The sequence below is a fragment of the Polypterus senegalus genome, chromosome 15 (assembly GCF_016835505.1).
Source record: "Polypterus senegalus isolate Bchr_013 chromosome 15, ASM1683550v1, whole genome shotgun sequence".
Classification (NCBI taxonomy): Eukaryota; Metazoa; Chordata; class Cladistia; order Polypteriformes; family Polypteridae; genus Polypterus; species Polypterus senegalus.
In genome coordinates, this window is record NC_053168.1 from 94131917 (window position 1) to 94156884 (window position 24968).

General features: G+C 38.2%; 2 protein-coding genes across 2 annotated transcripts in view; one reads left to right on the top strand and one right to left on the bottom strand.

The window, feature by feature from the left end:
* LOC120515778 (V-type proton ATPase subunit C 1-A) overlaps window positions 1-13067 on the bottom strand; it is a 349765-nt gene extending 336698 nt beyond the window's left edge. Inside the window, exon 1 of the mRNA XM_039737077.1 lies at window positions 12914-13067. The gene's annotated coding sequence lies outside the window, so the exon portion shown is untranslated. The remainder of the gene's footprint in view (window positions 1-12913) is intronic.
* A 545-nt stretch (window positions 13068-13612) lies between these two features.
* LOC120515429 (sperm-associated antigen 1-like) overlaps window positions 13613-24968 on the top strand; it is a 185691-nt gene continuing 174335 nt past the window's right edge. Inside the window, exon 1 of the mRNA XM_039736416.1 lies at window positions 13613-13748. Coding sequence (XP_039592350.1) covers window positions 13727-13748 — 22 coding nt within the window. The 5' untranslated portion in view covers window positions 13613-13726. The remainder of the gene's footprint in view (window positions 13749-24968) is intronic.

Here is a 24968-nt window from a genome sequence, read left to right on the forward strand (position 1 = left end):
TATGTTGAAGCTTACATGTTGTTTGTTTTGAGTTAATATTCTCAATGACAGTTTAGTCTTTTTGACGAGAGTGCCGTCTTGCTGTAGTATCGAACCGCGTGATTTCTTGATAGTTGGATTTGCCCTAATTGTCGCAGGAATGGATCGCCACGGAAGCAATTCCTCGTTGTCGCCGAGTCATTTCGCCAATGGAGTCTCCTTGATCTAGAAACCAGCGCCGTTTCGAGCTGAGTAGAATCGTGTTAGAGTTAACATCCGTTAACGTCATGAGAGGCTGTTTTATATTATAGTCTGATAAGTAAAGCAGCCTTCAGAAAAATGTAGGAGGATAGCACCAAAAAGAATAACAAGCGTTGAGAAGAATATAATGCGCGAAAAAGAAAAAGTGCACTGTATTTAACATCAAAGGTACCTGGCGCTCGCTAATGTTTGTGTATATGAATATGTCTGTGCTGAACTTATTCAATGTGTGTGCCTGTATACTATGTGTATGCCTGAGCATTAATTGTTCTCTGTGTGTGTGTAAATATGTTTGTGCTAAAAATGTGTGAGCGTGCCTGTTGTTTGTTCTGTGGGTGCGTACGTGTGTTTGGGAGTAAGAAAGCAAAAACATGGAGACTTCTGGGTAATGTAGTTCAACTATGATTTGCTGAAGCTGCCGTGTGCATATAAACGTCCAGAGCTCTGAGTAAATATGGGTTAAAATAAATGTGAGTATGAGTAACATTTGATAAAATGAAGAATGCAATCACTTTTAGTAATAAGTGATAATAAGTAACAAAACTGAGGTAAAGTTGAATGTGTTAAAACAATGGTTTTGGGTGATTTTGTGTATGTTATATAGTGTATTAGAGGGATCCCTATGTGTGTGTATGTTAAATAGGTTTCAGTGTGCTTAAAAGAATGTGTAAAAATATGTGTTGTTTGCAAGAATTAAATAATTGGTATTATTGTGAATGTAAATGTTGAAATTAAAAGAGCTCTTAATTCTAAATTAAAAAAGATTTGAACAGGTGGTGTAAAAAGGTCTCCAGATTAAGCATATTATATGAGCACCCCTTTTATTTGAGTACTGGCCAGACTCTGATAAAAGGGAGGATTTTAATTAAAATGAGTAAATTTCGATTGAAGGAGACATTCTTTTACCAAAATGAAGCAGGTTATTGGTAATACTCCTTTCAAAGCCTATGTTGATTAGTGCTGCTTAGAAAACAAAATTTACTGTATATTGAGAGGCAGAGCACAAGGAAAGCTGCTATAATGTGAGGGTTACTTGTATGTGGTAATGAAGGTAAGTGTAAGTGACAATATGGTGTGCATTTGTTTGGTGATGGTCAAATGCGACAATGGTATGAAGAATGGCATGTGGCAGTATAAAACCAGCCAATGCCAAACTGTAAGTGAAAGAAAGGGAATAAGGAGGGTTAACTAAGAGGAAAACAGACTGTACTCTTTGGAGTCAACATTCTGAAAGACGTGTAATAAAACATCTGGAAGATAACAATGAAAGAATGTGCAAGATCAACTGTCTTTGACAGAAGGTTATGGGGAAAAGAAAATCAGTGTATATAATTGAAGTAGATTTGAAGTATTTTCTTAGTTTACCTGATAAACAAGTGGGTTCTTCATTCTAAATATGGGTAGAAATGTGCAAATTTCTTAGAGGGCTTTATAGTAAATAAATAAAGACACATTTTGCATTATAGGGCATTTTGATATATTGATTTCTTTCCTCATTTCCTTTGTGTGTAATATTGACATGTTTGTGTGAAATACAGTGGAATACTGGGATCACAACAAAACTAATGGAAGGCTCACTTTTATACATGTATAGAAACTTTAAAAAAATGAACACCTTGTGTAAAAAGAAAAATGTTTTAGGACTTTGCATAACTGAACAATGGTTTGTGATTAGATACATGGGGAAGAAGTGTGGAGCCTAACCTTTTGTTATTTAATGTCACCAAGGAAAAGATTAAGAATTTACCCGTCTAGATTGTGGATTTCTTTCTTGACTCTGCTTGATATGTTGTGTTTAATTTTGTTTAAATTTTACATTTTGAAACCAGTTTAAATCTTGGAACAAATGCAGATAATTTGAATATTATGTCAATATTATTGGGACCAATTTTTGTAATGATTTATTATTGAGTACTTTTCCTTTTGTAATACATTGATTGACTTTATTTTAATGACTTGGGACATGTTTTTTAATTGAGTGGAAATTGCAACGCAGCCAAACTGGAAACAGCTATAAAGGAGGACTTGAACTTTGTGCTTATCAATCTAAATGTTTACTCTGACTGTTTAAAGACAAATTGACTCAGACAAGCACAGACTGGATTGAACTGACCGTTTGTTTCACTGCTAGCAATATTTTTAATAGGGGTACCCCCAACGAAACAGATCTGACATCTTATGACATATTGTTTTTCGGATCCATAAGTAGCTACCAATGAAGAATTAATATGCTGACTATTTAAATGAGCTTTTAAGTCTTTACATCTGCAGGTGAAAGCTGTTTTTTCCTAGTGCATCGTAGATGACAGCATTTGAAGTTGAACCAGAGATTGGGCTGTGATAAAGGTCTGCAGATAAACTAATTATCTGACTCCAAGGAGAACCCAGCCATACCAAAGAGGGAATCAAGTCATGAATCAGGCCATCGATCAGCTGACTACTGGACAACGCACTTCGATTCCAGTTCCAGACATCATGGATACCTGCTGCCAAGAGCTCAACTATGCTGGTGATGTTTGAGCCCAAAAGATCATCGTGGATTCCGAATCATAGATGACATCTGCCTACTTGGGTCCTTTTTGCTTGGGATGTTGGACCCCAACACCTGCTTTGGTCCTTATTAGAGAAGAAAATCTGTCACACTTTTACTCTGCAGGGCTCAATGTTCTTGCTGGAGCCTGCTTTGACTGTCCACTTGTTTGACAAATGGCAACATCTTTTGGGTTAAAAGTATTTGAACTGTGAAAGATATAGAAGGGAAAGCTAATTATTTGTAGACAAAGCAGAATATAGGGATTCCTAAATAATATGTATTTAATGAATGTTTGTATTAAAATTATATATAATTTGTATTTTTAGATAAATGTTTTGATATGCCTTCTGATATTTTGTATGAGATAATAAGTCACCTTTAAGGACCAATGATTTGGTTATTTGTAAAGTTAATCAGAATTGAATCTAATCTAACATAAGGGATTGTTAAGTGATTGTCATTGAAGGGACAATGCACTATTACTAGTCAGGGTCAGTCCAGTTTAGATATTCTAGGTTATTGATTGTAGTGTTATAGCAAATAATGTAGAACTTTACATTTAGGTACATTTAATTAATTGAAAAGAATAATAGTAAGCATATGGGATGACACACATGACTAGTACTTTGGGGATAAGGGACACATACTATAGGTCAGGACATCTATAGCTTTTAGAAGAGGATAAAACAGTTTAGGCTAGCATGTTGATGGTGATACAGGTCAAATGATTAACATCATGGCTTGATGAGTATATATGTTATGGAAATCAGTGAAATGAAGTAATAATTTGGCCCATAGGAGATGGAGTGTCCTATACATACAGAGTGTGAGGTCCGTGAATTAAAAGCCCAAATGAAGTTTGAAGATCTCTGAAGATATGAATAAGCTTGGGTACAACCCTTGAAATTGAAATTGAAATAAATGTGACCTCAAAATGACCCAGTGATTTGCATTTTGGAAGTAGTGCTGACATCTTCCGAAGGGAGGATTGACACCTACTGTCCACAAGATGGTTGCATTAATGTGATAAAGGTGGCTCAAGGTTGAGACCACAGCTGGGTGTATATTTGGGCAATTTTATGAATGAGTGTATTAAGATGTGAGCATGGTGAGGTGTGTAAGGACTTTATCTCCGATTATCATTGTGCACAGCGGTGGCAACCTAAAACTGAGAACTTTTGAGTTATTTAAGATAAATATTTATGCCATCTGTATCATCACCAATAATATTAATTAGTATTAACTTTATTTGAACCTGGGTATCATGGGGGTTCATGTTAGTGAAGCAGAAATTACTCTCTTAATAGTACGTTGTTGCTTGTTACTAGTTTCCTAATTAGTTATTACTAGAGTTGCTGTCAAACAGGTGTGCACCCAATTTCTTGAACCATGGACACCTTCAGTTAAAGATTTTATTCTTTTCTTAATGACAATGTGGATGATGAAATACCAAATCAGAAGAAACTCCTTGGGTGAAGTGCTAGTAACCGCTCCCCAGGAGGTGACCCTCTACGGTCGCAAAGTACCTGGGTTGAAGAAAAATTGTAATTTCACTGGAAAAATATTTCTCCAAGCGAAGAAAAAGCATTTATTATGGACAATTGTTTTATTATTATTGCTTTAATGACTATATTTAACTGTTATGTATTTTGTGCTTTACGAAAAATTGCAATCAGAACAAGAAGGGCAAGAGCGCTGGGTTTGTGCTGAGCGAGGGGCCGAATGTAATGGAAGGATTTTTCTAAAGAGAGGGGGGGATCAAGAGAGCAGATGGGCGTTGGTCGCTCAGCAAAAACCAGCTTCAAGAAGGAAAAGTACTGGGAATATGGCCAGAGGGTCATGCTGACTTGTTTTTCACTTCAAGGGGCTTCACTACGCAATTCTTATTTTTGTGTGCCTCCTGGTACCAGGTGTCGTCATCATCAGGACCAAGTGCAAAACAACACGCGTCCCGTGGAAAGGTGTGTGTGCTGAAACTAATCACTTCTGTATACACTGCTTACACGTAAGCCGCTTTGGGCGAGGACGCTCAATTAGTATATAAGGGAAGGTTCTGCCCTCAGTTTCTTTGGAGGCTCAACCGTGGGGACAGCGCACACCGCCCGGTAAATGAAAGGCTAAAAGGGTTGATCCTTTGACAAGACTGACAAGTGGGCCCCCTCAGTCTACTGGTCTGGGGTGATGGCTCTGGGTCTTTTGATGTATGTTACTGTATGTATGTATGTTATTGTAAGTATAAGTTTGTCTCTTTATTTCTATAACCCATTCATATGTATTTAAATGTTATAATTGATTAAGTAAACAAAATAGAAGTATTGGACCTCTTCTCTCTGATTCTTTGCCTACTTATGTTCTAATCCCTTGAACCTTTTTCCCGTAACAAAACAGTGTCCTGGATAAAAACCAAGATCCAGGCCTTTAATGACCTCTTGGGCACAGCAATCAGCAGTGTGTCTGTTTGCGGAGAGAGTGTTGACCTTGTTGAGAGGTTTACTTATCTTGGCAGTGACATTCATGTCCCTGGTGACTCTTCCTGTGAAGTCAATAGACGGATTGGGAGACAATGAGGGGTCATGAGGTCGCTGGAAAGGGGTGTGTGGTGCTCCCAATATTTATGCAAAAGGACAAAGGTCCAAGTCTTTAGAGTCCTGGTGCTTCCTTTCTTGCTATATGGTTGTGAGACATGGACACTATCCAGTGACCTTAGACGAAGACTGGACTCCTTTGGTACTGTGTCTCTCCGGAAAATCCTTGGGTATCGTTGGTTTGACTTGTCAAATGAGCGGTTGTTCATGGAGTCCCGAATGAGGCACATTACTTGCATTGTGTGGGAGCATCAGTTACGGCACTACGGCCATGTGGTGCATTTCCCTGAGGGTGATCCGGCTCGTAATATCCTCATTGTTGTAGACCCAAGTGGCTGGACCAGGCTAAGGGGTCGCCCACATAACACCTGGCTGCAGCAGATGGAGGGTCATTTCTGGAGGGGAGTACTGGACTGCGTGTCTGCCTGGCGGGTTGCCAAACGTGATCCTGAGTGGTTTCGCCATGTAGTGGGTGCGGCAACCCACTGTATCGGTGCATGCTCCTTAACTTGACTTGACTTGACATTTAGCGTCCAGTCTTCAACACCTGTTTAAAGTAATATACTCATACTCAAAGTCAAACATCCCAGAGATTTTATTATTCTTGGATGCAGAAAAAGCATTTCATATGATTGAATGGAACTACCTTTTAATTACTGTTTTTTCTAAACAAGATAAGGACTTATTAAAATGTGCATCATGCAGACCAATCTCACTTCTGAATAACAATGTTAAGATACTCTCCAAAGTCCTAGCTAGAAGGATAGAGAAACTGCTGCCTTCGGTAATATCAAAAGATCAAACTGGATTTACTAAAGGCCGACACTTATCTTCCAGTCTTTGACGCCTGTTTAATGTAATATATTCACCAACAAACTCAAACATCCCAGAAGATTATTATCATTGGATATAGAAAAAGCGTTTTACATGGTTAAATAGAACTACCTTTTCACTACATTATATATAGTGCATATATATTTATATTATATTGGAGAATTTTGGGTTTGGACCCAACTTTTTGTGCATGGATCAAACTACTGTATACCAATCCAGAAGCATCAGTTTGTATTAACAACATTAATTCAGATTACTTTAAACTAGAACGTGGTACCAGACAAGGATGCCCTTTGTCATCACTACTTTTTGCAATCACCAAGCAGTTCACTGCTTATGCGATAAAGGGGATTATCAGAAAAGGACTTGAATAGAAAATTTCTCTATATGCAGATGATATGGTAACTGTATATATCAGACCCACAAAATACTGTGCCTGCAGTCCTAACAGCACTAACAGAATTTCAAAAGATTTCTGGTCTCAGAATTAATTTGACTAAAAGTGTGCTCTTTCCAGTGTATTCTGAAGCACACAATATTTGATTGGACACCTTCCCTTTTATCATCGCAGATCAGTTTAAATATCTAGGGGTAAACATCACAAGTAAACATAAAGCTCTTTATCAACAAAATTTTGCTGTCTGTATGGAAAAAATTAAGCAAGACTTGCATAGATGGTCAACCCTTCATCTCACTTTAGCAGGAAGAATTAACATTGTTAAGATGAATATTCTCCCTAAGCTTCTCTTTTTATTTCAAAATATTCCAATATACATCAATAAATCATTTTTTATGAAATTAGATTCAACCACAACCACATTTATTTGGAATTCAAAACATCCACGTATCCAAAGAGCAACCCTACAAAGGCCAAAGGCAGAAGGTGGCATAGCTCTACCTAACTTTCAATTTTACTACTGTGCAGAGAACATGCAAACTATAAAAACCTGGACATGGACACAAATAGATGAACATATACAGGCTTGGTCTTCAACAGAAATAAAATCCTGCAGTACCTCTTTATATTTTCCTTGCTTTCCGCCCCAATAAATGCAAATTATCGCCAATATACTAATAATCCAATAGTGCTTCACTCACTCAGAATATGGAACCAATGTAGGAAGCATTTTAAGATAGAGAATCTTTTATTGGTCCAATTTTCCTCACCTCCCACCTCCGTTTATGCTGGAAAATATATTGATCAGATTTAAGGACTTAGCCAGCATCTCTGCAATATATAAAATTATTTTACAGTCACTCCTTTTCAAAGATCCAAAAGGACAATAAGAAAAGGATCTCTCACTCAACATATGAGAAAAGGAGTGGAAGGTAGCAATGCAGAGAATTCACTCGAGCTCCATATGCGCAACGCATACAATTATTCAACTCAAAATTATATATCGAGCACATCTGTCTCGCTTAAAATTGTCCAAAATGTTTTCAGGGCAAGATCCAACCTCCAAATGCTGCACTCAAGTTCCAGCCTCACTGGGTCACATGTTTTGGGCCTGCACTAAATTAAAATCATCCATCCATCCATTTTCCAACCCGCTGAATCCGAACACAGGGTCACGGGGGTCTGCTGCAGCCAATCCCAGCCAACACAGGTCGGGAATTCACTCTTGTTACAGATCATACACCCCTAAAGTGGATGGCCCTGCACAACGAGTCAAATCTGCGGGTTACCAGGTGCTTTTTTGACTTTCAACCTTATAAGTTTTCGCTTGTTCACCGTAAGGGCTCTCTCCATGCCAAGACCAATACTGTCTCCCCTATCCATGACCTCTCGGTCAGGGATGCCCGGCCAGATGGGTCTGGGCTGAGGGGAGGGCCTTGTCACACACATGCGAGTAGGAGACAACTAAAGATCCTGAATAATAATAATTTCATATCTGACCAGGGGGCGGTGCAGTGCACTGACTGTAGCTGCCTCAAACCTTCATGATGTCTCAGTGTGATACTTGTGACACTATGTCTAATGAAATCTTGTCTAAGTTCCTGCAGTTGTTCATCCCATCCTTTTGGGTCTGAGCAAATATAGTTGTAAAATATTGCTTACCTGAAAATAATATGCTTGGGGTGTTACAAGTTACAAGGGCATTATCATTCAGTTGAACAATGCTGTCAAGGAAGCTGACTTCTGATTTGAGTAATTAAGCTTCAGCTTTATGTTGGGGTGGAATTATATTCATTATGAAAATGGAGGAGGTCCTTTTCACTGGCAGTCCAGATTATGAAGATGTCATCTACAGTATATAACAAATGTACAACAATGGTTTTAAGACGCATGTTGACATAAAATCTTCCTCCAATTTTGCCATAAATATGTTTGCATAGAGAGGTGCAAACCGACAGCCCATTGCAGTCCCCATTTGTTGCAAGTAGTAGTATAAGTGCGGTGCAATACACTGAAAAAAAATCTAATGACATGACTTCATAGTCTAGCACTGTGCTGGCTTAAGATACTGGATGTATTTACATATTTCTAAAACACCCTACATTTTGTCAGCTAAATAAATTTAGTTTATTTGGTAAACAACTTAGTTTACATGCACTCACTGAGCAAATTAGGAAAACTTCACTAATACTGGATAGGGCATCATTAGCTTCTAAAACAACTTCAGTAATTCAAGGCATGGATTTCATAAGATATTGGAAACAGTTGCGATGTGATTCTGGTCTATGTTGACTGGACTGAATCAAAGAATTTCTGCAGATTTGTCAGCTGCACATTCATGTTGTGAATATCCCGTTTTAGCACATCCCAAAGATGTTCTACTGAATTTAGATACTGGGAAGACCATTTAGGAACACTGAACTCACTGTCATGCTCATGAAACCAGTTTGAGATGACTTTTGCTTTGGGACATGGTGCATGATAATGCTGGAATAGCCTTTAGGAAATGAGTAACTTGTGAACATGTAGGGAAACACACAGTCAGCAAAAATATTCAGGTAGAGCGTGATTTTCATGCAATGATTGTTTGGTATTAATGGGCCCGAAGGGTGACAAGAAAACATTCCCCACATCATTACACCATCATCAGCCTGGACTGTTGACACAAGGATGGTTAGGTACATCGATTCATGCTGTTGATACAAAATGTTGATTCTACCATCTGTGTGTCATAGGTGAAATTGAGATTTAATCAGACTAGACCTTTTTCCAGTCTTCAGCTGTCCAGTTTTGGTGAGCCTGTGCCAACTGCAGCCTCATCTTTCTGTTCTTAGCTGGCAGGACCGGAACCTGACATGGTCTTCTGCTTTTGTGGCCCATCTGCCTCAATATTCAAAGTGTTGTGCATTCTGTTGTACCAAGTGTTAATGTGAGTTGTTTTCCTTTTCTGTCAGCTTGAACCAGGCTGGCCTTTCTCCTCTGACCTCTCTCATAAACAAAGAAATTCTGTCTATAGAGCTTCCATGGGATATTTCTTGTTTTCCAAATGATTTTGAGTAACCTTTAGAAACCGTTCTACATGAGGAGACCAGCAGTTACAGAGATACTCAAAACATCCTGTCTGACACCAACAATCCTGCCAGGGTTGAAATCACTTACACCACATTTTTATCCCCATGCTGGTGTTTGATGCGAGTATTAACTGAAGCTCCAGGCCAATATCTTCACAATTTTATACTGTCCCATGACTGGCTGACTAGATAACTGTATGGATAAGCAAGTGTACACGTTTTCCTAACATTTTGATCAGTAAGTGTTGTGGAGGACTGCCGGCTTCCCATGCCGGTCCGCACCCCCAGGCCCCCAGGAGGAGCTCTCCCGACAGCAGGATCGTGCACCGAGTTCCAGCAGGGCCTTATGGACTATGTAGTGTTTTTACACAGCCCTGCTGGATACCTTGGGGACCACGAGGAGTCGCTGTAGGGGGGCTCATGGGCTCTTGTGTGCCCTATAACCCGGGAGTACGTCACGGTCATGTGACAGGAAGGATCGACGTGCTCCCGGGTTGAAGAAAAGAACTGTTTGCCCTGACCCGGAAGGAATAAGGAACTGTGGACTGTTGGGACAGAAACACCTCCGGGTCAGGGGCTATAAAAGGACGGTGCCTCAGTCCAGACGCTGAGCTGTGCTGGGAGGTAGAGGAGCAAAGTGTCTGGGCGAGGAGGAGAGTTTATTGTTGGAGAGAATAGTGTTTTGAATGAGTAGTGTGGAGGGTGCTTTGTGCACATTGTTGTTAAACAAAAATAAAGAGTCTTGGACTTTTGCCTGGTGTCTGGAGTTGTACCTGAGGGTTCAAGGGAGCACTAGCGCCTCCTACTGCCACAGTGTATATATAATTGCAGCCAAAGAGGAGTCACTTATTCTGATCCCGCAAGGAGACTAATATTTTATATATTTATAGAAGATATTTTATAAGAGGGGACTATAAGAATCAAAGTCATAAAACCAGAAGAAAATACTCAATGAACTAAAGGAATTCTGAAGGACTTTTAACTTGTGTTTTGTTTGTCCAGTCTCAGATGTTTAATGGATGTGTGCCAAACTTTAAATAGTTGCTTTGACAATGTCTCCCGCTGTGCCTTGCAATGCCTTGTGGAAACATTTCCATGGAAACCAAGGAAATGAAAATGCTAATACAGAGAGAATAGTGTTGCTCATAATAAAACAAAATGGTGTTGTGTAATGATAACAAATAGTAACTTTATTTAGAAAGCTTCCAGAAAGACATACATGCAAACTTTGAATTCTTTGATTAGAAAACCCTTAAATAGACGCATACTGTAGATTGTGGAATAAGGATTACAAATTGCCACAAAAAATTGAAGAGAAAGACAATTCAAAACACCACTGATCAATTCAATTGTCTTACAGTTTCTTAGTGGAGTGTTTGATGATTGCATGTTCATCTTGTATTTGGAGGCCTTTCTTTTAGGCAAAGGTCTGACAGGATTTCTTCTGTCTGTCCATATTTAGGCTTAGATTGCTTTAATAAGGCTATGACAGGCTTTATACTGTATGTTCATGACAATCTCTTGTACACACTTTATATTGACCAATACTATACAGTATACAATATGGATTAGGTTCTATACTACCACCCTAGCACATTTACTGCACCATTTGCCCGTTCTTTGACTATCTGCTTGACCAGCTACATACTTTAACCTTTTTCAGTCAAAATGGATCAGTGCACCTGTTCAAATCATCATTCTTTAAGGGCCCTTTTTTATAAGTATTTTTAAACAAACTCAGGCTCATAATATCAAATGGATCATTACTACTTTTTTTCAGTTCTGGTCATACAGTTTAATATTGCACGGTGGCGCACTGCTAACGATGTTGCCTCGCAGTAAGGAGACCTGGGTTTGCTTCCTGGGTCCTCCTTGCGTGGAGTTTGTATGTTCCCCCCATGTCTGTTTGGGTTTCCTCTGGCTGCTCCGGTTTCCTCCCACCGTCCAAAGACATGCAGGTTAGGTGCATTGGCGATCTTAAATTGTCCCTAGTGTGTGCTTGGTGTGTGGGTGTGTGTGCACTCTGCCCGGGGGTTTGTTTCCTGCCTTGCGCCCTGTTTTGGCTTGGATTGGCTCCAGAAGACCCCCATGACCCTGTAGTTAGGATGTAGTGAGTTGGATAATGGATGGATGGATGGACAGTTCAATATTGGCTCTGTGAGGGTGTGGACATAAGGTTGTTGTGATTGACTGGTGCCAACCAGGTCTGGTTTGTACTTGTGCACAATATTGCTGAGATAGACTGCAGACATCATTACCCTGTATTAGATTAACTGGGGCAAATGAGTGTCCCCAGGCTTCTGGAGCTGTGAGGTAGCAGTGCACATTCTCTCTCTGTGTCTCACTTAATCCTTACCCCATTTTATTTGTGTGGTCACAACTCATACAGGTGGTATACCTTCTCAAAACAGTCAGTAAAGTGAATAAAACAAGATAAAACATTATCTTTAACAATGACACTTTTTAAATTGTTCCTTGTTTTATGCAGTTCTTGCTTTTTATGCATATCGAAGGCAAAAGAGCCATTTCAGCTTATTGCAGACTGGAATAATCACATTTTAACACGGCTTGAAAACTATTCACAATAAGAAAACACGTAGGTAAATATCAAAAATTGAATAAATGATCATTGTGTGCAATTTAAAGGCAATAACAAAAAATTCAAACAATTAAAAAAGAAAAATTATAATTAGCACCACAATAATTCTTACACGTTCAAGGCATATGTAGGGCATTCTGATGGCAGTAACAACATACACACACACACCAACTTTAGGAAACCCGAACAGGACGTTTTATTTATAATCAACAAAACAACACTCCAGATATGACCCAAAACTTTCTGTTGTTTTTGGTCACAGGAAACGCCTGATAAACGCCTTTTCGTCTTAACCGATCTCGTTCTCCTTCACAAGAACAGCCTCTTTCTTTGGGTAATTTAACTAGTATCAGGTTTGCCATTGATCAGAGCTGTAAAGGTGTCTGATATGCACTTGTCTTTAGACTCTTAAAACAAGGGTCAAATGTAAAGTTCAAAGTATTAGTTGGCGCTGCTTTGGGGTTTCCGTGGTGTTTAAACGGATACGGATGCAAATCACCGTATCTCACATTGGCCCATTCGCCTTTCCATCGTCTTCTCTGCTACACCATATATATCTGGAATCTGTCGTACTTTTAAACCGCATAAAAGGTGTTCTATTAACTCCGCTTAAATGTTTAAGTATGGGCGTCCAGGTGAAAAAAACTTCGTTACCTGAACTGGCGTGTAGCTTAGTTCGTTGCTCCGGTCCTTCGATGTACTCAGTATTGGTTGATCGCTCTTCTTCGATGTTCTTTTTGAAATGCGTGATAACATCGACAGAATCCATTTCATCGACAGTAGTAAGCATTTTTCTAATTAATTCTTGAGATATCTCTTTTATCCCCACCTCCCCGACTAACATATTGAATTGGGCATTAACAATTTACAGAAGACGATTCACCAATCAAAACACAGTATTTTCTAAAGCCCACCCTCTCAACTTTGACGAGTATTTCATGATGCGTTTGGAGAAATATGACGGATATAAATCAATCAATCAGTAAATAAATAAAACATATTTCCAGACATATTTATTAATTTATACTCGCATGCTGTATTTATTTATTTAATTTTATCCGAAACATTCCTCCATAGCAGATCGGTCCTGCAGCTTGCACGTCTCACCATTCTCAGTCTTGTCGCCGGACCCGCCTACCCGCTTCAGCAGCCAACCCGCCGCTACGCTATGTTAAAGCGTATGGAAGATACATTGCAAAAGATATAAAGTAAACAATTGGAATTCGTCTAATAATAATAATATAAGATTCAAACATGTATTTTTCACTGTATACGCCCTGAATAAAAAAAGGCTTAAACGGGAACTGAAAGGTTGGGTGTAAACTATTTCATCCGTTGAGCGGAGGCGTGGATTCACCGTCTCCATGGAGACAGAATACGTATTATCTGCTTTGTGTTGTGGGGCAGAAAGAATAAGAGTTCGTTTCATTTAACTTTTCAAGTGCTTTCAAGGTTGTTTAGGGTTATATGTTAAAGAAGACATTATTGGGTAAGTTCACGTTTTCTACGTCTACTAAAACAAGTATTTTAACATTTTTCGAGGTTATGTGTTAATTTTGAAAAACTGCAATGTTTAATACTTTGTTTCTGAGAAAAGCACGGAAAGATCTTGGCTATTCCCTTGAATTTTTAAGGACGCTTGAAACTGAAATTAAATCCATCGGTGTTTATTACCTTTTAGTATGTGTCAGTGCTTTAGTTTATTATTTATGTGCAACGTATTGTTTTCTTCAGATATAGATTTATTATTGCAGTAATATATATATATATATATATATATATATATATATATATATATATATATATATATCTCATCATGTGGTTAACATTCAGCTACGTGAATAAGTATGTTAGAACAATGGAAAGATATAGACGAGAACAGGCCAATTGTCCCTACAAAACACGCCAGTCTGATCTTAACTACTCCAAAAAAACATGCAGAAAAGTTTTGATGTTCCCCAAAAGTCCTATTGTCTAGCACACTATTTGGTAACTTAGTCCACGTGTCTGTAGTTCACCGTGTGAAGAAAAGCTTTGCAATGTTTGTGTGGCCTTTACCCTTAACAAGTTTCCCACTGTGTTCCTGGGGTCTTGTTAAACTCCTTTTAATGTAACAGGCTTGATCCACTGTACTAATTTCCTTTAATAATTTTTAACTTCAGTCATGTCAAATCTTAATATATTTTTGCTTAAACTGAAAAGCCTCAGCTGTTTTAATCTTTACTTGTAACCAATCCCATGTAGTCCTGGAATCCGTCTGTTTACTCTTCTCTTTTTTTAGTGTAGCCTTAAAGATTAAAACTGCTTACAGTGCACCAAATGAGATCTTACCAGTACATTATAAAGCTAGAGCTTAACTTGCTTAGACTTGTAATGTTCAACACATAGTGTTATACAACCCAAATTTTATCGCCTTCTTAATGGCTTCTGAACAATCTGGAAGTTAATCGCAACAAGTCCACAGTAACTCCTAAATCCTTCTCATAAAGAATACCTTAAATTTTCAGACGTTCCATTGTGTATTGTCATATTTTTACTTGCATATATAATACTTAAAATTTACTTACATTAAGTTTCATCTGCTAGAAATCTGCCCAAACCTGCATCCTATTCCAGGTCCCTTTGCAATGATTCAGTTGGTTGTAGATTATCTGCCAATCCTCGTATTTTAGTATCCTCTGCAAACTTAACCAGCTTGTTATTTATATTCCTATCCCAGATATATATATAAAATAGTAGCAGCTCTTTTCAAGTAGTATTTCACCCACCATTACCCCCTGCTTCCTAAGTTTTAGCCAGTTTTGCAACCATCAACATGCTACACCATGATCTCCCACCTTTTTTAGTGTGATGCCCAACCTCTCATGTCACGTTTTATCAAATGCTTTCTGAAAGTCAAAATAAATAATAACATATGTACCCCTCTGATCATATGCCTTTGTTTTTTCCTCAAAGAATTTCAGCATGTTAGTAAAACATGACCTCCCTCAGGTGAACCCACGCTGACTGTTCAGGAAAACTACAGTTCTTGCCATGTGTTGTTCAATCTTTTCCTTAATAATTCCTTCCATTAGTTTACCCATGGTGCAAGTTAAACTTACTGGCCTGTAGTTACTTGGATCTGCCTGATCACTATTTTTATACAATGAGATACTATATGCAGTTTTCCAGTACTCTGCAATTTCAATAGTGTGCAATAAATAAAAATATTTAAGGGTATATGTATGTGTCCGTCTTTCAAAACTATTATCACTGATCTTTCTGGTTCATATAGAAATCAAAGAAAACTTCTTTGTCCGTGTTTTGTAGATAGATTTTGTGTAAAGTGCGATACTTTTGGACGTATGGATTTGTATCCATTATTGTATAATTTCTAAAACGTCTGATCGTTTAACTCTTTTGATTCTATGTTGCATCTCTTCTCAGTGATCATAAATATACACCTGCCCCGAATTGTGGTTTCTTCAAAATTAAACTTGTTGTTGCTTCAATTGTTGCTGGACCACAGATTCTCATAGTGTATGGTCCATTCTTGTGTAAACCTACGTTTTACGCATTGAATGATACAAAAATGCGAAAAGATTATTGTAGTCTTGAATATTTTACCCGTAGTGTTTGTGGATTTCACTTTCCCTAAACATCCAATCTTTTTGGATATGCTTCCTCATTTTGTATAAACACAACTTTTCCTTGATGGCAATATGAATTAGACGATCTACAAGTCTCTCACTTGAACTTCAAAGCCTTACAATATTTACAAACTTATGACATATCACCAATGTCCATATATTTCATCTCTATTCGCCTTTCCGTTATTCCTCCGAGTAACGATTTGTCTTTGTTTGCGCTAATGTGATCTTTACTTTCTTTGTTTTGACACTTTAATTTTTTCTGTTTTCGTATTCTGTATCATGCTGTGTTTCATGCTTAAGTTTTTTTGCATCTTTTGAATTCTACTGTTTTCATTATCTCTTGCCTGCTCTGCATGTGTTTAGCCCCCTTGTTCTTTAACCTCTTTATGACATTTTAATTTTTTTTTTTGTTCTGTCTTTTTTTTTTTCTGACCTCGCTTTGTTCTGCTTTTTTTTCAAAGATATCTGGTCCTTGGTGATTATTTTCCCTTTTTTCGAGTAATAATTTCCATTTGTTTGCACCACTGCGATGTTCACTTTATTTTTTTTGATACTTTCTAATTTTTCTGCTTTCATATTCCTTAAGTTTCTCTACATGTGTATTGCGTCAACGTTTTTGAACATCTTTATGAAGTTCCACTTTGTCTTTTACTGTTTGTCTTTTAATTCTAAGATAGATTGGACGTGCGTTTTTTTCAGTTCCACTTGTTCCAGGCTGATTATTAGTTTCCTTATTGTCTGCATTTGCACCTGGATTATTCATTTTCTTTTTTGCATTTTTTTCTCTCCAACACTTTTGGGTCTCTTTACTCTACACTGCTCTTTCTTCTTTGTTTAGTCATTGACGTTTCATTTATAACGTATTGTCCTTATACGCTTGAAATGTGCTGAGAGCCCTGGATCTGTGTGTGGTCAAAGCATTTACATGAGTGGTGGTTTTTCTCTTCGTGGTCTTATTTGATATTGCTTGTAAGTAGGACGTGTCTTGCAAGAATCTCAAGTTCTACGTCCCTTAAAGACGTTTCTGGGTTAATCTCTTGGCACAAAGTCTCATGTTTATGGTCCCCACGAGACGCACCGTGGCCATTCTCTTTTGTCTCGTTGGTCTTTTAAGTGTCTTCCGTGAACATCATCTCCTAGTCATTCTCTCCCACAGGATTTTTTTTATAATCTAGAGATTAATTTATTTATTCATTCAGCCTTTGTTAAAAATAAAAGAAGCACATTTCCCTTAGAGGACAAATAAAATTCTATCTAGCTATCTAGCTAGCTGAAATAAAGTATATGAGACTTTGAAACATTAATATTATTTGTCAAATGAAGTACCAAATATCCACTGATACACATTTGTATGACAAGTCAATTAAAGAGTCTGACAAACAACAAATGAGATATTAGAACATTTTATTGAATCTGTTCTGACAATTATAGTCTTTTAATTAAAATAATGATTATAATCAGAAAACGTAGTCATTTTAATGTCAGCATAAAACCAGGCTAGTAACCTCTTTGTGAAATAATATCAGCAGTTTTATAAATTCCAGAATACAAACCGATACCACTGGCATGAACTTTCTTACAAGTATCCTTTGTCTCTTAAACTCAACAAATAACTTTCATATTCCTCCTGTTTCCCTGCTTGTCTTTTTTGACAATATTAATGGTCATCCCTTAAAAAAATATATATTCCTGCAGCAATTAATAATATGGTTATAATGTAAAACACTTCAAACAAATTTCCAAAATGTACATTTTCTTTGTTTAAGTTGACTTCTTCAATGGATCTAATACAACATCGGGCACTACAACACACATACACAAATATCTTTTAGTATTGTTTTAAATAGCCTTGAAAATTGTTAGTATCTGTCCTCTATCCAAGCCACCCATTTACAAAAGAGATTTACAGGCTTGGGCCAGAAGACAAAAAATGAGATGGAAAGAAATGCCAGTCTAGTGCTTGCCACACTGACACTCGCTCATACTACTACAGTTTAAAAGTGCCACCCAACCTGATGCCAACTCTTTCAGATGGGTAGTGAAACCTGGAAAATGTATTAATAGACACAGGAAAAAAGTTAAAAGACGTATTCTGACAGTGACCAAGTTGGCGATTGTTGATCTGTGAAGTAGCAGTAAAAATAAAAAAAAAAAGTTTAAAATCCGATAACAAAATATATCAAGAAACCTCAAAAGGTACATAATGATTAATTTAAGAAAACTCCATAGAATAAGATTCTAACACAAGTTTTTCCTTTAACAGTCATGCTAATGTCAGAATTTGTGTGTTTTATTACCTACTTATATTGAAGCTGTCTTATGGAAAACGCAAGCACACAGGTAAATGATTCTTAGCGGTTACAATTTAAATGTATATTTGCAGTATATACTGTTTCCTGAAATACCAAATTAGAAATGAGAGGATGATGAAAAGTTATTTTGCTTAATATACTTTAAACAAACTGATCACAAAATTCCCTAATCAGTTTGACTTTGTTGGTACTCTAGAGTGGCACATATCTTGGAAGAAGTCCAATCAGGTTTATTTGGATTTTAATAAACCTAAATAATAATAATATCTTATATTTATATAGCATTTTCCTGGCTACTCACAGCGATTTTCATAGACCTAGTTTAGACATAGATTTTTTATTTTTCTTTTTAAATTAAAAATGTTCAATAGTGCAGCCTAATTTTTCAGAACAGAAACAGAATTCTAAAGATTAGCACAGGCCATGAAAATGAGCATCTCTGCCAGCAGACAGAACAGAGGGCCATAATAGAAAGGTAAGCAATACTAAAGGGTGCCTTTGAACTTTTAAAAGGCTCCACTGAGGAAATGAGGGCCCCCACCAGTGGATGGGTAAGAATATAGTAGACAAAAAAGTGATATAGAATACTTCCTTCAATCTTTTTAAATAAATTGTGGACAGTTTTGTAATACCAGTATTAATTTAGCAAGCAGAAGACAGGAGGCACACATTTCTACAGCATAGACCAAGCTGTGGAAATTAGTGTCTCCTCTGCTAGAAAGTATTAAGAGACACACTCAATATTAAAGTGCTATAAAAGACTGTCTGATAGGTCTTATTAAAGAAACTGTGCACAGTTTTAACTGCCTGGTGTTCATTTTGTAATAGACCACGGCAGATGAGGAATGCCACAGTCTGCTTACTACAAGTTTTTAAAATACATTTGACGAGTTTTAATTTCCCATGAAAAACGGTGCACATAACTCCTATTGGTTTTATAGAATAATTGCACCTGTTGTGAAAATGAGATCCCTCTCCAATGTACAGGGGTGAAAGGGTGGTTGTGATAGGAAATGTGTGTATTTATTTATTTAGAACTATATTTCATTCCAATGGTTTTGATGACTCATATGGTGGAGGTGAAATTTGAGTTTAACAACAAAGCCTTTCCGTGGATTTTTTCTCCCCTTTTTTATCCCCAGGAAAAACCACCCGTGCAAGTGTTTAACAGCAAGCTATCACTTATAACATGTCAATGGATTGCTACATTTATTTTAACAAGCTGTCTTTCAAATGTCTTTGTAAAGTGTTACTGGGTGTCAAGCAATGTATTATTATTACTGATATTTTACTAAATCATACTATCCATGTTTCTTTGTTGATAAACCCTGTTGAAGAATTTTTTGGTAACAAAACAGTAAACATGCCAAAACGACTGAAAATACAACTGACAACTGGTATTGTTCGATATCATTTTAACAAAGTTTACTGTCCACCGTCAATCACAGAGCACCCTGATAAAACGTCAGTAGTGTTTAATATACCACCTGCAGCCCAAGACCGGAGTTATACTTGACGCGATGCATGCTGCAGCGGACGCTCCTGCTACGCAAGCATTGCAGTGTTCATACTTGCGTGCGTACTTGATGTAAATCTGGAGGAATCCACCAGGTGGCAGTGCAAGATATTATCACCGTGAGAACATGTTCGGCTTCTCTGTGTTGTGAATTGCCTAGAACACCTATTAAATTCTGATGACACCTTACCGCAATATCTCTGAAAAGGATGTTTATTGATTAAATACATCAATCCAGAGATGTGTCCATTCCAGCAACCATTGGGCACGAGTGAGAAACAGTCCCTTGACGAGGCCTCGGCTCATTGCAAGGTGAATACAAGCACTCGCATACACTAGCGTCATTTTAGCGGCACCAAATCTGCATATCTTTGGAAGAAAACCGGAGCACAGTGTGGAATACAAGCAGGAAATACCAGCAACATAACTCCCTGCGAGACAGCAGTGCTATTGCTCCACCACTGTGACACCCCCATGTGTGTAATTATTCCCCCATGTGTGTAATTAAGAGTATACAGTAATCCCTCGCTATATCGCGCTTCGATTTTCGCGGTTTAACTCTATCACGGATTTTAAATGTAAGCATGTCTAAATATATATCACGGATTTTTCGCTGGTTTTGCAGATTTCTGCGGACAATGGGTCTTTTAATTTATGGTACACGCTTCCTCAGTTTGTTTGCCCAGTTGATTTCATACAAGGGACGCTATTGGTAGATGGCTGAGAAGCTACCCAATCAGAGCACGTATTACATATTAAATAAAACTCCTCAATGATATACGCTCGCACATTTCAAAGCTCTAACAGCCCGTATTGATTTTTGATTGTTTGCTTTTCTCTGCGCCTGGCCTGACGGAGGGGGTGTGAGCAGAGGGGCTGTTTGCACAGAGGCTGTTTGCTTAGAAGATACTGACGCTCCTCTAAAAAAATCTTAAAAAGACTACCTTAATATTGATCCCTTCACTGCGGCGGCTTTATCACGGTGCTTCAACACTTAAAAGCACAACGGCCCTATTGATTTTTGTGTACTTTTCTCTGTCTCTGACATTCTCTGCCCCTGACGTTTACTTCTTTAAAGAGAAGATATGTTTGCATTCTTTTAATTGTGAGAAAGAACTGTCATCTCTGTCTTGTCATGGAGCACAGTTTAAACTTTTGGCTAAAGGGTGTTATTTCATGTCTAGAGGGCTCTAATAATGTTAAAATCGTATTTAGAAAGTCGTAAACAGGTTTTCCATGCTCTAACTGTGAAAATATTTATAAATAAAGATTTATAAATAAAGCATCCTACTTTGTGGAAATTCATTTATCTGTCTGGAGCGGATTAACCGCGATAAACAAGGGTTTACTGTATAACTGTGCAGAGAATATTTATAAACAGTGTGGGAGAGTTTCTAAGGGCTTAAAATATATAAAAATAACCATACAAACGTATGATTTCTACTTCGCGGATTTTCACCTTTCGCGGGGGGGTCTGGAACGCAACCCCCGCGATCGAGGAGGGATTACTATACATTATTTAAACGAAATTATATGTAAAATGTAACATACACACTTTAATGCATTTCATCATGAAAGTGATATCAAGTATAAATCTAAAGATTCTAAATGTGCAGAGAGTTGGAATATCATACATTTAATTTGTTCTGTGTGGCGATCTATTGCTGCTTTCCGCTGCTGTCAAGTCCAAGAAGCTCTTAGCGATTAAAAACTGGGATGACGTTTACGACGGTCTGCTTTAATGATAAAGTAAACTACGAGGTTAAAGTGGACATTTCAAGATTTACGCCGAAATTTCCACTTTAATCACAAAATACACGTTTTCACCGTATTTTTTTCTCAGTGGCTCAAATATAACGCTATACATTATGTTGCTGTTGTTAAGTTGCAAAAATAAAAAAAGACGACACAAGATGGTATGTGAGACTTTTAAAATGTATCGTGTCATTACGTTCGGGAACTATCTACATGTGACAGAAAGCCTCTTTGCAGATCCTACAGGATGAATGCTTCGATCGTAATGACAAGATACATTTTAAAAGTACTGACCCCTACTCTCTTTTCTGTTTCTTTTTCCGGTTTCTACTCAAAGCTTCATGATGCTCCAACAATGATGGACGGATTAAAAGGCAGAAGTCTATGTGACCATCATCATCATCAAGCCCTTCCGTGAGAATCCTAAATCCAAAGAGGACTGTTTCATTTATGTTAGGTAGAATGCCCAGAGGGGACTGGGCGGTCTCATGGTCTGGAATCCCTACAGATTTTATTTTTTCTCCAGCCGTCTGGAGTTTTTTTGTTTTTCCTGTCCCCCTTGGCCATTGAACCTTACTCTTATTCAATGTTAATTAATGTTGATTTATTTTGTTTTATAATTGTGTCTTTCATTTTTCTATTCTTTTAATATGTAAAGCACTTTGAGCTACTGTTTGTATGAAAATGTGCTATATAAATAAATGTTGTTGTTGTTGTTGTACAATCGGGAATATGCGACGCTTGAATATTAAAGCACCACGAATGCATCTGTATGTCGGCATTTTGCTTCACCACATTGAACCATTCATCAAACAGCAAAGCGCTCACATCAATCCCTGAAGGATCTCCATAGAGGCTTGCTGTCACATGTAGATTGTAAACAGAGACTCTGACGTCACGTTCCGACTTTTAGCACATTAGCCCCGACTTTTGCTGGTACTGCAACTCGCGCACGCGTTAATTTCTGAGGACCTGCTCAGAGGACGCGTGAAATGAACGCTGGGAACGCATGGCAGCCATGATGCGGGAGCGTATGCGTACGCGTTCTGAGTGTGAAGTATAAAACGCCCTTAGAACGCAGAAATCAGGACATCGCTGCGCGTGCATGTTTACTAACAGATATAACAGCATTTTGCATGGATCATGCGTTAGAACAAAAGACAAGCGGCGCGCAAAGGCACGCGAACAAGAGGAGTTTAATAGCAATCAGTGGCGGCTCGCGTATAGGCACTGTGGAACTGCAGCACCCCCTATTTCCACTTGATATTATCGATAACATTTAATATAATGAGTCCTTTTTTCTTTAATTCTTTCTTTATACTTGTACAATATATAATCCTTAAGCTTAATGTCAGTAGTCATCCCCCAGTTTATGAAGAAGATACAAAAATCTTTGTATGGAACTGTGCGCTTCAAAGTCATCTCCAATAGAGTCAAGCTGCGTGGTGTTTGGCTGTTGTGCTCATACACACATAGGAAGCTTCATGCGAGGCTGTGAGGGAGACTGCTTCCGGAAACGTACTTGCAGTCCAAAGCACTCATATATTAAAGTGAATTTCCCTATAAGAAATAATAGAAAGATGATTCGTTCAACAACCCAAAACTATTCATATAAAAATGATTAATAGAAAATATAAAGTAAAAATACATAAAACAAATTAACCTGCACTTTACCTTTGGAAAAAAATCATGGCTGGTGTGAGTGAGTTTCTAAATTCTTGTGGGATTCCACCCAACGGGACGACATGCGGAAGAACGTCTTAAAGCAATCGCAGTCTCCCAGCGCTGTAGCTGTTCACGGTAAAAAGCGAATCCAGAAAGATCGCGGACGTGCTATAAGCGCCTGCTGTCAGTGGGTGATACAAGGAACATTATAAACGCGCAGGGCATAGTACTACTTGGCCACGACCATGCCTGACTGCTGTGTCTGTGAATAGGAGAGTGGCAAATCCTGCTACAATAAATAACTGCGCTGTTGCTGTTTCAAGCTGAATAAAACTGGTGGTGCAAGACAGGGACTCGTATGTCACAGCACACACACACACACACACACACGGGCACGCACGCACGCACACAGTCACAATACTGTAGTAAACAGTATACGTAAGGATTTTGACTATATGAGTGAGGCACACTGACTCAAAAGGAGAATAGGAGACGATTGCCCACAATCCCGCAGCAAGAAAGAGAAGAACCTTCAGCTCAGTGGTGATTACATGACGCTCGGCAGACAAAGCATATACATACATACTACTTGTATTGGAAGACGTTGCTCGTTTATCAATTGAAAATGTATTAAAAATTTTAGCTCGTCTTGCAAAACACTTGCAAACTGAAGTTCCTGTGTGTGTATATATATATATATATATATATTTATATATACAATACAATACAATACAATACAATACAATACACACACACACACTCACCTAAAGGATTATTAGGAACACCTGTTCAATTTCTCATTGATGCAATTATCTAATCAACCAATCACATGGCAGTTGCTTCAATGCATTTAGGGGTGTGGTCCTGGTCAAGACAATCTCCTGAACTCCAAACTTAATGTCAGAATGGGAAAGAAAGGTGATTTAAGCAATTTTGAGCGTGGCATGGTTGTTGGTGCCAGACGGGCCGGTCTGAGTATTTCACAATCTGCTCAGTTACTGGGATTTTCACGCACAACCATTTCTAGGGTTTACAAAGAATGGTGTAAAAAGGGAAAAACATCTAGTATGCGGCAGTCCTGTGGGTGAAAATGCCTTGTTGATGCTAGAGGTCAGAGGAGAATGGGCCGACTGATTCAAGCTGATAGAAGAGCAACTTTGAAATAACCACTCGTTACAACCGAGGTATGCAGCAAAGCATTTGTGAAGCTACAACACGCACAACCTTGAGGCGGATCGGCTACAACAGCAGAAGACCCCACCGGGTACCACTCATCTCCACTACAAATAGGAAAAAGAGGCTACAATTTGCACGAGCTCACCAAAATTGGACAGTTGAAGACTGGAAAAATGTTGCCTGGTCTGATGTGAGTCTCAATTTCTGTTGAGACATTCAAATGGTAGAGTCAGAATTTGGCGTAAACAGAATGAGAACATGGATCCATCATGCCTTGTTACCACTGTGCAGGCTGGTGGTGGTGGTGTAATGGTGTGGGGGATGTTTTCTTGGCACACTTTAGGCCCCTTAGTGCCAATTGGGCATCGTTTAAAGGCATTTCTTGTGGCTACAGGAGTTATCTATCTGCAATGCAGCGGCTCTTTATACTGTATTTCTGCATATTAAGATGGTTTTTTATAACCATAAATTAGTTTTTGATGGGTGGGTTGATTCAGACGGAGCACTACTGAAGGCCTAGGTGTCAGATGCACGGTCCGCCGTTGGATCAGATGATACGTAAATTTGATGAACATTACTACCTGAAAATAAACAAAACTGTAGAGAGGTTCAGATTCTACTTCTCCCAGTGCGTTTCTCTAAATCCTCCGTGT